Source organism: Malania oleifera, chromosome 2 (genome assembly GCF_029873635.1).
Source record: "Malania oleifera isolate guangnan ecotype guangnan chromosome 2, ASM2987363v1, whole genome shotgun sequence".
In the NCBI taxonomy this organism is placed as follows: domain Eukaryota; kingdom Viridiplantae; phylum Streptophyta; class Magnoliopsida; order Santalales; family Ximeniaceae; genus Malania; species Malania oleifera.
Window position 1 is genome coordinate 115,515,309 of NC_080418.1, and position 15,630 is coordinate 115,530,938.

Sequence of the window (15,630 nt, forward strand, 5' to 3'; positions counted from 1 at the left end):
CTGGCTCCGATTGAGCCATACTTGAGTGCATCATACGACTCAGATTGAGCAAAATAGAGGCGCAATGCTGCTTAGATTAAGCATAAAGGAGAAGTAATCGACTCAAATTGAGCCTAGTTGTGAAAATTTTGGCTCGAATGGAGCCGAAAAGAGAAATGCTTTACTTGGATTGAGCCCATTTGTGAAACATGTGGCTCAAATTGAGTCAAACGAGCTAGAAAGTGCAAAATTTGGCTCAAAATAAAGCAGAATTGTCCATGATTTGGCTCAGATGACACCAAAATAGAAACACCTGACTCAGATTGAGCCTTGTTATGAAACATGCGACTTGGATTGAGCTAAATAGAGATGTAGAGCGACTCAGATTAAGTCGAATAAAGAATGCGACTTAGATTGAAGCATGCGGCTCAGATTGAGCCGAACAGAGATGCAGAGTGGCTCGAATTGAGCCAAACAAAGAATGCAACTTGGGTTGAACCGAACGTGAGTGCATCAACTCGGATTGAGCCGAATTGCGAATAATAGGGCTTGGAGTGAGACAAAAAAAAAAAAGAAGCTCACATGAAATAGCAGACATTGAGACATTCGAATTTTAGAAACCTGTTTCAAAAATTCGAAACTAAGGGGTAGACAACTGACATATCCAAAATTAATACTCATTCATAAGGAGAAATAGTTACAAAACCACCATTAATGCCTCTACATAACCAATGTGCTAAATTCAATATGCTTATTCATGAGAGTAAACAATTATAATACTGCAATTAAAACCTACAGATAAATGCCCTTAAATCTTCATTACCCCATAAGCACAATAATGTGCTCATTAATGTCGAATTGAAAGAGGGTCAACCTTCACCATAATAAAAGGGGACTACGATAGAAGGTAAACATCTTATTCTCATCTACTTCTTTCTACTGTTATAATTCAAAACCTCTCACAAGTCATTAACTTAAGCATCATAGTGATCCCTCGGAGTACACCCCGTGTCCTTCAAACCATTAACATTTGATTCTTTTTAGGTGGTCGCGGTCGAAGAACAATTCACAAAAGCCGCTTGATTTTTGGCAGCATCAAAATAGTAAGGCTATTTTGTAATTAACTTTATTATTATTTTTTAAAATTTATGTATACATATATTTAATTATATTTAGATTCATATCATTATTTAATTTTGATTTTAATTTAAAAATATATAAAATAAGTAATTTAATCTAAAAATAAATTGTCAAAATAATTGAAAATTATAAAATATATATTTTTAATTTTTGATAAATAATTAAAAAATAATAATATAAATAAAAAATTAATACATAAAAAATAACAACACTGAGAGTCTGAGACCATGACCGACCGGCTACCTTTCCTTCACGCTGGCCCGACACCCGCGCGGCAGCCCTTTGTTGCTACCCGAACCCACCACGATAAAAGCTCTCTCCCACAGCCACTACTTTTATCCTCGCACTGCTTTCCTTTTCTTGTACACCTGTGTCAGTCATCAATGTTGGCGGCTACCTCCTTCTCTCTTTCTCTGTCGATTCCTCCTTCCGAAACCCTAAAGCCAGCGCTGCCGCAAGCCCAAAGCTCTAGACTAGGGTTTCTGTCCTCATTCTCGTCCGCCAAGGCCTTGTGGCCTCTAAAAGCTCGAGTTTTGCAGAGCAGAGGAGGAGGTGGAACTCTCAGAGTACGCATGGTCGCCGTCCCTGCGCTGACGCCTCAGACGATGCACGATTTCAACACCTTTGTGTTCAAGAAGGAGAGGGTCACTCTTGCTGGTAACGACGAGGTATGACCATTGCCCTATTCTCTCTTCTTCTCTCTCTAGTTTTTGGGTGTTTATTTTATTAAATGCTCGTGCATTTCTTCTGTGTAGTATATTGTGAAAGGAGGAAGAGATTTGTTCCATTTGCTGCCGGATGCGTTCAAGGGGATTAAGCAGATTGGAGTTATCGGTTGGGGGTCTCAGGTGAACTGTCGTTCTCATAAGAGTGAGACTGGATAATTGATAATTTGGATAACTGCTAATTGAACTATGCCCGAAATAAATGGGTTCAGTATGACTGAAGCGGCTTCATTACAGTACAAAACATGAGAAAATTTAGAGTATAAAGTTTATAGAATATTGCCATGGTCATATTAAATTTAGAGAATGTTGTCAGGATTTGACGTTTTCAGCTTTTGTTACATGTTCTACTTAAACTCTGCATATTTTTCTGCCATAGATAACTAACTGTTTTCCCCCAATCTAGGGTCCTGCTCAAGCTCAGAATTTAAGAGATTCACTTGCAGAAGTAAAATCTGACATTGTGGTTAAGGTGATTTTTCATATGTAACTTGTGTTGGTAGCTTGTTGACTTTCATATTCAATATTACCATTTTTTTTTTTTTTTTTGTGAAATAAATAGCTCAAATTGAATGATTGATAAAAAATTTCCATATTTTGATATACCAATTTTTGCTTTTGCCGTTTACCGTTGTACAGATTGGACTTAGAAAAGGTTCCCGTTCTTTTGATGAAGCCCGTGCTTCTGGATTTACTGAAGAGAATGGGACACTGGGTGATATTTGGGAAACTATTTCAAGCAGTGATCTTGTGTTGCTGTTGATTTCTGATGCAGCACAGGTTGGTTTGTTATATAATGGTTTTTCTCAATTTTGAATATTTTGGGTTCTCAAAAATATTGCCAAACTTTTTAATGGTTCCTGGTTCCAAATGCTACGACTCACCTTACACCTGCGTGTGGGATTCTTGTTTTGACATATTTAGTTTGCTTAGGATTCTGCATGATGTAAATTTTCTAAAATGTAAATGTTATAAGAAGCCAGATCAACCTTCAGTGTTATTGTAATGTTGTATCTGGTAATGCATATGTATTTGTTTGCTGCAATGAAATATTGACATTAGTTCTATATTTTCATATGCATTGTAGGCAGATAATTATGAGAAAATTTTCTCGCATATGAAGCCAAATAGCATACTTGGGCTTTCCCATGGTTTTCTTCTTGGGCATTTGCAGTCACTGGGCCTTGATTTCCCTAGGAACATTAGTGTGATTGCTGTGTGTCCCAAGGGGATGGGTCCATCTGTGAGGAGGCTTTATGTTCAAGGGAAGGACATAAATGGTGCAGGAATCAATTCCAGCTTTGCTGTCCACCAGGTTTCTTTCTCCGTCCCTCCCTCTCAAAATAAAAGATGCAAAGGTCCGTGTTCCTTCATTTCATGGACTGATATTTCGTCAGTGCAATGTCTCTATGTACAGGATGTTGATGGTAGAGCCACAGATGTTGCCCTTGGATGGTCAGTTGCCCTTGGTTCTCCTTTCACATTTGCCACTACCCTGGAGCAGGAGTACAAAAGTGACATCTTTGGAGAGCGGGGTAAGTTTAGTTTTCTTCACCCATCCTTATTTTCAGCTAAAGACATCATGTTTGATTGTGTCCTGTTCTCACTATAGGCGTTCTACTTGGTGCTGTTCATGGAGTTGTGGAGTCTTTGTTTAGAAGGTACACAGAGAATGGAATGAATGAAGATCTGGCGTACAAGAATACTGTTGAGTGCATAACAGGAAACATATCAAAGACAATTTCAACTAAGGTTGCATTTTGTGATCAAATTCCACCGTTAATGCTTTTAACACTGGTAAAGAATGCACTGGACATTAATAAATCACTTGGGTTGTGCTGTTTAACAGGGCATGCTGGCAGTATATAACGCTTTGACAGAAGATGGAAAAAGGGAATTTGAGGCTGCATATAGTGCCTCATATTACCCTTGTATGGATATCTTATACGAGTGCTATGAGGACGTAGCAACCGGGAGTGAGATCCGCAGTGTTGTGTTAGCTGGGCGTCGCTTTTATGTATGTGATATTCCATGATGTGCTAATTCCATGTTGATTAAGTCTGATGCTTTGCTACCATTGCTTCGTAGTAAATCTTTTCATTCTCTTAGTTGTCATGGTCATTTGTCAATAATAATGTTGTCATTGTGCAATGATTGTTGTTTTGCCATTGGTTTATAGGAAAAGGAGGGACTTCCAGCTTTCCCAATGGGTATTATTGATCAGACACGAATGTGGAAAGTTGGTGAAAGAGTCCGATCAGTAAGGCCAGTTGGTGACTTAGGCCCCTTGTATCCTTTCACTGCTGGTGTCTTTGTGGCTTTAATGATGGCCCAGGTATGTTACCTTACTTAAGTTTACCCTTTAAATTTATGTTGACAGAGGCAAATTTACTTGCCTGATGCAATTGAATTGAGGGTCGTTTTATGTTTGAAAGCAATGATGTTGGTGGCGTGGTACCATCAGAATTTAATCCTCCAATCTTAACTAACCATTGATGCAACTGCATCGGGATGTGGTTGATCTCTGTTATTGCAAATTTGGCAGTGTTGTCTTTCAATTTATTATCAAAATAAATGTTATGAAAATATTCACTCCTTCACATTAACATTGCTTTAAATTAAAATTCAGATTGAAATTTTGAGGAAGAAAGGCCACTCGTACTCGGAGATCATCAATGAAAGTGTGATCGAGTCTGTGGATTCGTTGAATCCATTCATGCATGCTCGTGGAGTTGCATTCATGGTTGATAATTGTTCCACAACAGCAAGATTAGGATCAAGGAAGTGGGCCCCACGTTTTGACTACGTTCTAACTCAGCAGGCCCTGGTTGCAATCGACAATGGTGCTCCCATCAATCAAAACCTCATCAGCAGCTTCCTGTCAGATCCTGTTCATGGTGCCATTGAAGTCTGTGCCCAACTGAGACCCACTGTTGACATCTCTGTGCCTGCAAATGCAGATTTTGTCCGCCCAGAGCTGCGTCAGTCTAGCAACTAAGCCTGAGCTGCTTTAGCTTAATCCTCGATAAAGTAGAATCCTGTCAAAGAGGAACATTTGCAGCAGAATCTTTGTTGAATCTAGTGAGGGTCCATGGAGTGTTTTTCTATATGTAGTTATAGAATCGCTCTGTATGTTTGTTATTTGTTGAGCAAAGTTGGGACTTGATGCTTTTGCTGTGTTAAAAAGAAGACTTGTTGTTTACTGGTGGTTGCTAGAAAGTTTGTTTGAGTGAAAAAAACTTGCTGGTTACGGAGTTTTTGACATTTTGTGTTTCATCCATTGCTGGTTGCTCGACTCTGCCTTATTTGGCTGGGAATAGATGGTATCTGTTTCTTTTTTTGCTTTATTTTTTTGTGTTTGGTTATTTTTTTAATTTGTGTCCGATATTTTGCTTGTAGAACTATATTGCACTGTCTTTCGTTGGCATCAAGGGTCTTATGTTTGCAATGCTGCTCATTTAGACCCATCCAGTTTAATAAGAAAAAAGCAATTTCTAACTTGTGAAAACCATCACGGATGTGTGTTGGGCAGGCCTGCTGCCCCTCTTCTCTTCTCTCCTCTATCTCATTTCACCCCATCTCTTTGATGAATGGAAAAGTATCTTTGGAATGCTCTTTGTTCCTATTTTGATGGAGCATGGGCGGAGCTGAGGATTGTGAGGGATCTGTTACTTGTGGGATTTTGGGAAGAGCATGAACAGAAGTGTGTTGTGGGGCTGTGCAGTTCTTACAATCCTGTGGACTCTTTGGCTCGAGGGGAATGCTAGAACTTTCAAGGGTTGCTCTAGATCTCCTAACTCATTATGGGATATGATGGTCTTTTTGGTGCCTGTGGGCTCTTTCCTTTGGCTGTTCTTGGGGGCTGTCTCTTTCTGACCTGCAAGGAGATTGGAGAGCAGGACTAGCTTTGTTTGTTTTTTGTTGTTTGAAATATCTTGTTTTTTTGACATCATCACGTCCTTTGTGCCTCATAATAAAATCTTTTCTTACCCAAAAAACAAATTGGATTTTATGTTTTTGGACTATACTGTATTCGCTAAGGTCACTGCTAGTGAGCTGCAAAACACTTAAATTCTTGATGGATATTGTAAAGCTTTGGGGAAAAACAGAATCTACTACTCCTAGAAACATAAGGCCATTTTTTTCAATTCCTTACTGAACAACTTTGTATTGCCGAAATACAGTTTGGATCTCAAAGGTTTTCCATTCGAATAACTATAAGCTCCTGAGAGAGTCGGTGCTCTTCCCAAGAGTTCTGCGGCTCTCTTTCTGCAGCATAGTCTTGCCTCTCTCTCTCTCTCTCCCTCTCTTAATCTTCTTTCATTGATCTTCTCTTCCAACCATTCAAGCACTTTTTTTTCTCCTTTGATTTTTTGTGCCAACTCTAGCAGCGGTATAGGTTTAGGTCTTCGAGTCTTCAAGTCATCAAGTTAGGGATTTCAGGTTAGAGCAGTGGTGGTGGTGATTCTTTGTGGTGGCAAGACAGGGATTTCAGTGGCATTCGAGTTTTGACAATGATGATGATGTTTTTGTTGGGAGTGTGACTTTTGATTAGTGATAGATGGCTGTTTGGTGCCAGTCACCTATGATGATGCAGGTAAGACTTTCATTTATGCTCTTGCTTTCTGTCTCTTGTATTCCTCTTCTATTCTCTGTCTAATTCTTCTTTCTTCCTTTTTTAGTTTTTTGGAAATCCATTGGTGTGGACATTAGGCTAATGTGAATTCTGTAAGGTGGTCAAGTACTGCAATGAATTTGATGACACAATGCCAGTCTCCATCTAAATTCCTCTCTCTTCTATTCTCAAATTTTTACCTCTTTGAAAATTTAATACCAACCAAGTTAATTGACATATTTTTACGTTTAGATTGCATTGCAATCTGTTTGCAAAATTTCCAGAACTTCATTGAGTAGTTGAAGTTTGGATAGATTAAAATTTGTCTGTGGTGGATGACATTTAATTGTTGAATTTCTTGGATTGATTGAACTCATTATGGATTTTTCCATGAAAAAAGTAGCATACAATTAACATATATCTTGTTTTTGGTCCCAGATTTTTTTTGTCAAATTAGTTGGGAATACTAGGTTTATGTCTTATGTGAGTAAATTGCTTATGGTTCTTGGTGAAGATTGAAACTAAGCTTTTCCAGTCATTTTCGAGAGTATTTCTTTATATATATTTTTATTCAAATTGGGTTTGAGTTATTTTCATTTGAGGCTTCATGCTCAAAGGGAATTTCTTAGGGTCACTGCACTTGCTGCAGAGAGAACTTTTAAATCTGAAATGCCATCCCCACCCTCAAATGTATCTTTCAACAAGTTCCTGACAATGTACCCCAAAACTTAGTTGTTGGAGAATGAAAATGCTTCGCCTTGAAGCAAGCTCTCCTGAACACAATAGATGCGGAAGTGGCTAAAGAAGTTGGGGGTGGGAGTGGAGGCAAGGTGAGCAATTGTATGCAACTATGCATGGGGGTACATTTTAGTATTATGGGAATTGGCAACATAGACAGAGAGTAGGAGGGGTAGAAGTGAGCTTTTTTTTTCAGGTGTAGCTATACTAAAGTAGTTGACCTAATTTCTGGAGTTGAGATTGTGGAGGAATATGTGCACCTGACTTGAGCCGCTCATTCCACAATTATGTCTTGAGCACTGTGGATTTGGGCTGTTTTCTTATGTTTAATGTTTATTATGAAGACTGTACTTTTGTCATGACTGAGAGTTCTTAAGGTTTCATATACTGATGGATAATACTCTTGTTTGGATCTCCAGCATTATGTTTGCCTGTTTTGAATGCATTCTTTGTATATTTTTCTGTTATTTTTACTTTGTTGAAGCCTTTTCGAGCAGTGAATTATGGAGGGAAAAAGTTCGACATTGAAGATGTAAATTGCTTTTTGCACCAGGTCAGAATTCTTATGCACTAGAGTGGCTATGAGGATATCATTTTGTGCACCAGTCTGTTGATAGAGTAATTATAATGGCTCGAAGGTTTTAGATGCAATAACTATGCATGGGGGTACATTTTAGTATTATGGGAATTGGCAACATAGACAGAGAGTAGGAGGGGTAGAAGTGAGCTTTTTTTTCAGGTGTAGCTATACTGAAGTAGTTGACCTAACTTCTGGAGTTGAGATTGTGGAGGAATATGTGCACCTGACTTGAGCTGCTCATTCCACAATTATGTCTTGAGCACTGTGGATTTGAGCTGTTTTCTTATGTTTAATGTTTATTATCAAGACTGTACTTTTGTCATGACTGAGAGTTCTTAAGGTTTCATATACTGATGGATAATACTCTTGTTTGGATCTCCAGCATTATGTTTGCCTGTTTTGAATGCATTCTTTGTATATTTTTCTGTTATTTTTACTTTGTTGAAGCCTTTTCGAGCAGTGAATTATGGAGGGAAAAAGTTCGACTTTGAAAATTTAAATTGCTTTTTGTACCAGGTCAGATTTCTTATGCACTAGAGTGGCTATGAGGATATCATTTCGTGCACCAGTCTGTTGATAGAGTAATTATAATGGCTCGAATGTTTTAGATGCAATAACTGTGGTAGAATTTATTATCTAAAGAGGGCTTGAAAATATATGTTTGAGAGGTTAACAGATTTATGAATTAAAAACAAATCAAACCTAAGGTTTGGCTTTGAGGAAAAGCACAAGAATGTGAAGGTAAGAATTCTATTTAGCCAGTGTCAATAGATTTAGAAAAGAAACCAGTCCCCCAACATGGTTTAATTTGTTTTAGAAGGTTTCTCTATGTGCCCCTTCACGACACATTCTAAGGCCATGTAGAAGTGTAGAACAAAATTTGAGGTAATGTTCATGGGCAGATCCTTCTATAGGAACTCACTCCCCTTGCAGGAATTTTTAATGACTTCCCTTGGATGCTCATCAGGGAAACTGCAGCCCCCACAAAAGTGCTAGAGCGGTGGAAGGAGAGTTATGTGCTTGGTAAGGAATCTGTACTAGTGAGGAGAGGAAGATCCTTATCTCTCATTCTCCTTGCTTTGCATTTTCAAATTTTCTCACTTTTGAATTTATGGCAATGCCCCTACATGTTTTTAAACCACTGGATCACTACTCTTACTAGGTGGTGTAGTGGTTTGTCTTTGGTTGATTCTCTTGTAATTCTTGAATTTTTTGATATCCTGCATAGCAGGTAAGTACATTGTTGTTTGTGCATGGGTGGCATTCCCTTGATGCCCTTTAATGGAACTTCCTTTCTGTTCCAAAAAGAGAAAAAAAAAATTGAGGTAATTTTTTGAGAACTTATCTTGTGATTTTCTGGTGAATATGCTTTATTTGTTGTCTGTATTCAATATGCACAAAGGATCAGATAACTAAAGTTGAGAGTAAATTGTGGTGTGTTTGATATAATGCTTAATTATCATCTGATAGAAACAATCCTGACTTCTATCATATTTAGTTCGCAGGGTTAATTTAGTTTATGTCTGGTTCCTTGAATGTCATGAACTTTAATAGAGGAATTATAAGTGCTTTAAAATATTGAAGTAATATGAGGATAACTGGAGTGTAAGGCTATGAGAGCTGGGTAAAGCGGCAATTATTTTGACATCTGATTATGTTGTTAAGCTGCCCCATGGTTGTCATTGCACTTTCTCATGGACATGTTGAGTTTGTTGAAATATTGATATAAATTGAAGTATTTTTTAACTTTCTTATAGTGGTTTATTGCAAAGTGCAAACACTCATGTGTGTGTTCTTTGACCAATTTGCTTTGGTTTGCTGTGTAGTTCTTTTCCTTTGGAATTGTGAATTTGCTTTCTACTCAGCAGCAGTATTTATTTTTCATTGCTATTTTTTCATTTTTCATTGTTCGTTTTTTTATTTTTCAGTTGTTAAAAGCTGCAACACTATGCATTTTTAAATTTTCTCACTTAAAAGCAGATTCCAGAGGCTTCAGAGAGATTTCAAGTTACTACCCTGTTTGAATCCTTTATTATAGCATTCTTAATATTCATGCTGACAAAATAATTAAAATTAATGGTCTATATCATTGGACAGAGCAGGTTCTGTCTGTAGGGACAAGTTTGCTGCTGTGGCATCTTATTTTCACTCATTGGTCTCCTATGAAAGAATTGCAACTCGAAAGAACACAAAAGGTGTTGAATTGGGCTCCTGTTCTGATTTGGGCATTTGTTTGACATCTCGAACTAAAATGTGCTTAGGGTGTCAAGTGACAATGCATCATAATTGTGGAGTGAATTGATTTTTATATTTTTTGCATACGTGAATTAGTATTGTTCTCCTAGTGTAAGGCAGGGGTTCTCCTAGTGTAAGGAAGGGGTTGGGATTACTACTTCTGTGATTAATTGAGTATTGCATCCTTCTCGTACAAGCATTTTTTTTTTTCAGAGGATGTTGAATTGGGGCTGTGATTCTCATCTTATGAAATGATGGGATTGAGAGACTCCACAACATATCAGATGTGAATATTGAAGACTAATTAAGATTGACGTCTCAAGTGTAGTAGGGTTTTATCAGAGATGAAAAATGTTACCATTATTTTAAATGGTATGCAGGGGAGAGGGGAGGAAAGAATCACTTACAGAAAAAAGTCATTATTTCTTTGTGCAATAAAAGGATTGTATAGGTCCCATTTTACTCATTATGTATATGACACCATTTGCATAATATTTTAGCCTTGGGTAGAATTCTTATCTTTCGTAATTACAGGATTCTCATCTTTCATTATTCTTTTGCTGATTTTCTCTCTTCCCATGTACATTCTGTCTCTTCTCTCCTTACTTTCTTTTGTTCCTTATCTTCCAACATATCATTGCAATTAATATGTGTGGTTATTTAGGAAACTATGCATGCTTGATTGAGGAATATTATTCATGCTTGTTTTGTGAACCCTAGCTTATGTTTCATAGATAAAGAACATGTCTGTTGTCAATTTCAATTATAAAAATAAGATGCCACATTCTGGGTTAACTTATATTCTTTTTCACCCTTGGTGAATTGGAAATATATTTCACACTTATTCGTTGATGGTACTGGGTTCACCCAATATGGAATTCCATAATGAGCTGGATATTCTCTGTAAGCACACAGTACTGGCTCCATTGAAACATTTTGTTTTAGGTAGTTTTCATTGATCTTATTTAGACAAAAATTAGGTGGTTATTCCTATTGTTTACCAGTGACTACAATGCTTATTTTAAGGACTGTTTTTCAAGAGTTGGTGATGGTGAAGTTTTGGCAGCATTTTTACAAGGTTGTCTTGTATTGCTATCTTAATTATTTAAAAAATATTCTTGTCCCATATATGACTGAACTGGATGTCCCTATCTTCTCTGAACTTTTGTACGATTATTCTTGTTTGGAACTTCAGTATAAAAGAGTCTTGGCCACAATAAATATGCCATTGGTGTTATGCTTTTACTGAACAAAATTTTTTGTATATGCTGCATTGCTTGATATAATTTATACTCTTATGAATAACAGCTGGGATGGTGCACTAGAACATGATGCTCTCACACACCATATATTATTTCAGTACTCCACTTGAACTGACTTTCATGCATATTCGTGATAGATTACCACTTTACCTAAAAGTTTGAGTTGTTAGGTTATGGGCTAACAATGTATATCAAGCCATTAACAAAAACCATGTGCAACTTTGTCTAACTTTCAGAACTCTTTCCAGGAGCAAGAATGATTAGGAGGAAGTTTAATAGTCCAGGTACTTCTATTTCTGACCTTGTATTATCCAGAAAAAATGGGATGAAAAGAGGATTAGACCAGGTAATCTGACAGCAACACCAAGGTTGTTAGAATTGGGATTCTTCCTAGGATCCTTGGGATGGTCTGCAGGATTGGATCGTAGGGTCAGATTGTGGATCGTTAGATTTTACTTGCAATGTAAATTAAATTGAAAATTTATATTTAGCATTCACAATAAACTGTGCTGTTGCATTTTTGTTTTGAAAAGCTTGCTAGTTTGCATTGGGATTGGATTGGACTACTCTTAGTTTTGTCTGGATTGTTCCGTCCCAATTGAGTTTTGGGACGGAGGTTAACCATAATTCACCTTCAAAAATCAGGAAATAATCCGAATTAGTCCAGAGGATGTTTTGGGGAGCAAGCCCAATAAACCTGAGAGTGGTTCTCCAGATTTCTTTTGGAGGAATTTGTTTAACCTGAATTTGTGGAATCAGAAATTTGAAGTACTTTTGGACCTATTCGTAAGGATAGGAATCTTGATTAGTCCTCCACAGAAGGGGTTTGAACTGGGGGAGGATAAATGGACAGATGCTTTCCACCAATTCAAATGATCAAGGATATTTTTTTGAACTAGCTTAAGAACTATTAAATCCTTTCCCACTATTTCATTCCAACTTATTAAGTCTACCTCTATCCTTTCTACTACCAATAAGGCAGCAACAATAACTTACCCCTCACTGATACAGATACACTACTCGACCTGCACTTCAAATGCTAAAACCATATAAATTGTCCCTCTCTTATCCCACCTTCTACTACTGGTGCTTTAACCAATTGTGAATATGTTTGTTCCTTAATTTATCCTTTAATATTGCACCACTCATGTAACAACTTGGAAAATTTTAAACTATTTAAAATAATAAGAAGGATAACAAGGAAAAAGGGAAAATAGGAGAAAAGGGAAAAGAAATATTAAAGGGAAATAAACAGGCACTTGTCGACGAGTTGGACTTTCTCATTGAAGAGCAACTTACATAACCTCATCGTCGAGTATGCTTGTCTCGACGATGAGGGTTTACCGAGAGAGGGTTTTGGATACCTGAATTTCGTCGACGAGATCACGGTCTCGTCTACGAGTGGTGTTCTTGGGCTCGTTGACGAGTCCAGACGTCTCGTCCACGAGGCCACATGGCAAGTTGCTTATAAATAGGGAGAAATTATACTTTCAGTGAGAATTTTACTTCTTCACTTTCTCTCTCTAAGTCATGGCTCCTCTACCTTCTCTCTTCAATTTCGGGCCGGATTTAGCTCGATTCAACGATCGGAAGCTACCAAGAGACTCCTGGGAAGATTCTCTACAATATAGGCAGAGCGGATTTTCGATTTGAGAAGTTTGGAAAATATTCCAAAACCAGTGTAAGTAGAATCATTTAAGGTTTTATTATTATTTTGAGGTATTTGAAGCCTAGGAAGTATTATTTGGGTATTTTTATGAGATTTGAGGAATTTGGAATTTTTGGAATACAGGGTCTCGTTTTGTTTGGATTTTGAGCAGGAATCCTGAAGAGCAGGTAAGGGGAAATATTTTATAATAGCTTTTTAATAATTTTAAAACGACTAATTTTGGGTATGCTTTCTACATATTTAGGTATAATTTTCTGAACCATGTTGGTATTGAAAATACTATTTTTAAATATATATATATATATATATATATATATTATTGGGAAAATCCTGTGGCTGAAACCATTCTTGTTAATTAAATGATTGTGAGCATTATGGAATGATGGATTTTTGAGATTGCGAATATTGTTTTGACTGTGATTTCTGCCTAGTTGAATATTCTAGTTGATTGCGAATACTGATGTTGTGCATACTGTGGTAGAACTGTGGATGTGTTGAATGATTGGTTGGTTATTGACTTGTGTGTGGTTCATGTAAATTGCGATATAGCGTTGGCAGTGGTATAAAGAGATCGTTATATGGTACTTGGTATAACTGTCATATAATGTTGGTAGTGGTATGAAGAGGTCATTATATGGGCATTTATATTGGGAGGTAAACATTGGTAGTGGTATGAGGAAGTTGTTTACCTATTTACCATGAACGTGGTGCTTGTTTTGTAATCTGTGTGGTTTGGTTAGTCCTATGTGAACATGTAGGTTGTATAATTGACAGTCCTATGTGGACCAGTCCTGTGTGGATGTGTATGTTATGTGTGCTGGAGTCCTGTGTGGATGATTACATTTTGTGTGGACATAGACCCTTTGTGGGTATGATTGAGGACAATATGATTATCCTGCGTGGATTGATTGTAATATGCATATATGTGTGGAGTTCTGTGAAACGAATATTGTTGACTGCGTGTGACTTTAATTAATTAAGTATTTATGGTAAAGTAGATAATTCCACCCAAGGGCTTGCTGAGGAAGGTGAGTACGCTGGTAATTATTTGTGGATACCAGAGTAGAGGGAAACCACTTGTATGGGTGAGTGATCTTCCCTATTCTTGGTGACTTTACCTAGATACATAACCCGAGAACTTACTGAGAAAGGTGAGTGCCTTGGTATTAGCACTAGAGCAAAGGGAATCTACTTGTATAGGCGGATAGACTTCCCTATTCTTAGGATTATTAGTAAAATATTTATGTACATGGGCATGTGATTGGATGACAAAGACGTTGACTATGGAGTGATATTGAGCATGTTGTTTTGACTACTAGTAGATTTTAAATGCCTTTGTATGGATATTGTAATTATATATTAAACACTTCATTCTTATAAATTATTTCTTTCTTACTGAGAGGTGTCTCACCCCGTTGATGATTTATTCTTTTCAAGTTAACCAGGTGATCGAATTTAGATAGCTCTAAGGTGGGGTAGTTTTATGAGTGGTATCAGAACAATTATGTTTTTAGTTTTTATGTTATATATATTTTATTCAGGTTTTTGTAATATGAAGAATGAGGTTGTAACTATTATGGATCTGCATGTGTAAATATAGAACTCTGGTATATTTTGTTGAGGTTATTTTATTATTTCCGCTACGCGAATGGTATCAGAGATGCGTGTTGGTCTCATAACACTCCGGGCCCCACGTGGCAGATCTGGGGCGTTACGACTCATCCACCTTAGCATATATCATATGCCAAGCCTGTAACTGAAATGATTTGGAAAAAAGATAGGGATAGTGGATATTCTATGCTTTCAAATGGTTCTTTTATTTCCCAATTTACAAATGAAGGCAGCAAATCTTGGATTCTTGATAATGGTCCATGGTTCATGGATCAGAGAAAATAATCCTCTCTCTCTCTCTCTCTCTCTCTCTCTCTCTCCACGGTCCTCTGTTGCAGAAAGCCAAAGATCGCAGAAAGCCAATTTGCGTGAAGTTGTTGGAATCCATCTGGTGCATTGGACTGATATTGGCTTCAATTATGTTGCTGGCTCTGTTGGCAGCCTCTTTACCTTAATTCTTTTACTAGGAAAATGAAGAATGTCAAATGCTCAAATCTGTATTACGATGAATGCCAGTGTTGCTTTTCCTTACCAAATTGTACTGACCCCCAGTAAGACTTTATTACAGTTGATCTAGAATTCTAATCAAAGCTTCAGAAATGTGGTAAATTTGCTTAGTTTGGCCATAATGAGAAACATTGCAAGGTAAAGAGAATTTGGATGGAAATGAGGAAGTTGAAGGAGACTACACTAGAAGAGAGCAATTCCTTAAGCATCCTCATGGACTTGGATGTGGCTTTGATCCAGACCCTTCTGTTGTTGATAAGTCGTTTCTTGTAATGGAAGTTGGTGAAGCTTCCAAAAGTATGCTTGCAAAGGATAAGGTTGACCCTACAAAGGAGAAGCCAGTTGATTATTTGACTTTGTTAACTAGGAGAGGAAGCAGTTAAAGGTTCTGGTGATCCTAGTCAGACTGTCAAAAGGTCATTGGTAAAAGGAGAAAGGTCTTCCCTGATTTTCTTGTCCTATAACTAAGAAGAGACCATAGTAGTGAACCTCGTAGCTTTAAACATAATGATCTCTATCCTGATGTTAGGAAATCACCTGGTACCAAGAGTACTCTCACTCCTGGTCAA

The 15,630-nt window shown here is 37.3% G+C and overlaps 1 protein-coding gene across 1 annotated transcript; it reads left to right on the plus strand.

The window, feature by feature from the left end:
• The first annotated feature begins 1,326 nt into the window (after positions 1–1,326).
• Positions 1,327–5,191, plus strand: LOC131149282 (ketol-acid reductoisomerase, chloroplastic). The gene is made up of 10 exons (XM_058099596.1): positions 1,327–1,787; positions 1,875–1,967; positions 2,251–2,316; positions 2,484–2,624; positions 2,932–3,159; positions 3,262–3,379; positions 3,457–3,596; positions 3,694–3,861; positions 4,024–4,179; positions 4,474–5,191. Exons 1-10 carry the CDS (start codon positions 1,347–1,349, stop codon positions 4,840–4,842), a joined length of 1,920 nt encoding a protein of 639 aa, XP_057955579.1. The 5' UTR covers positions 1,327–1,346; the 3' UTR covers positions 4,843–5,191.
• Positions 5,192–15,630: the final 10,439 nt, after the last annotated feature.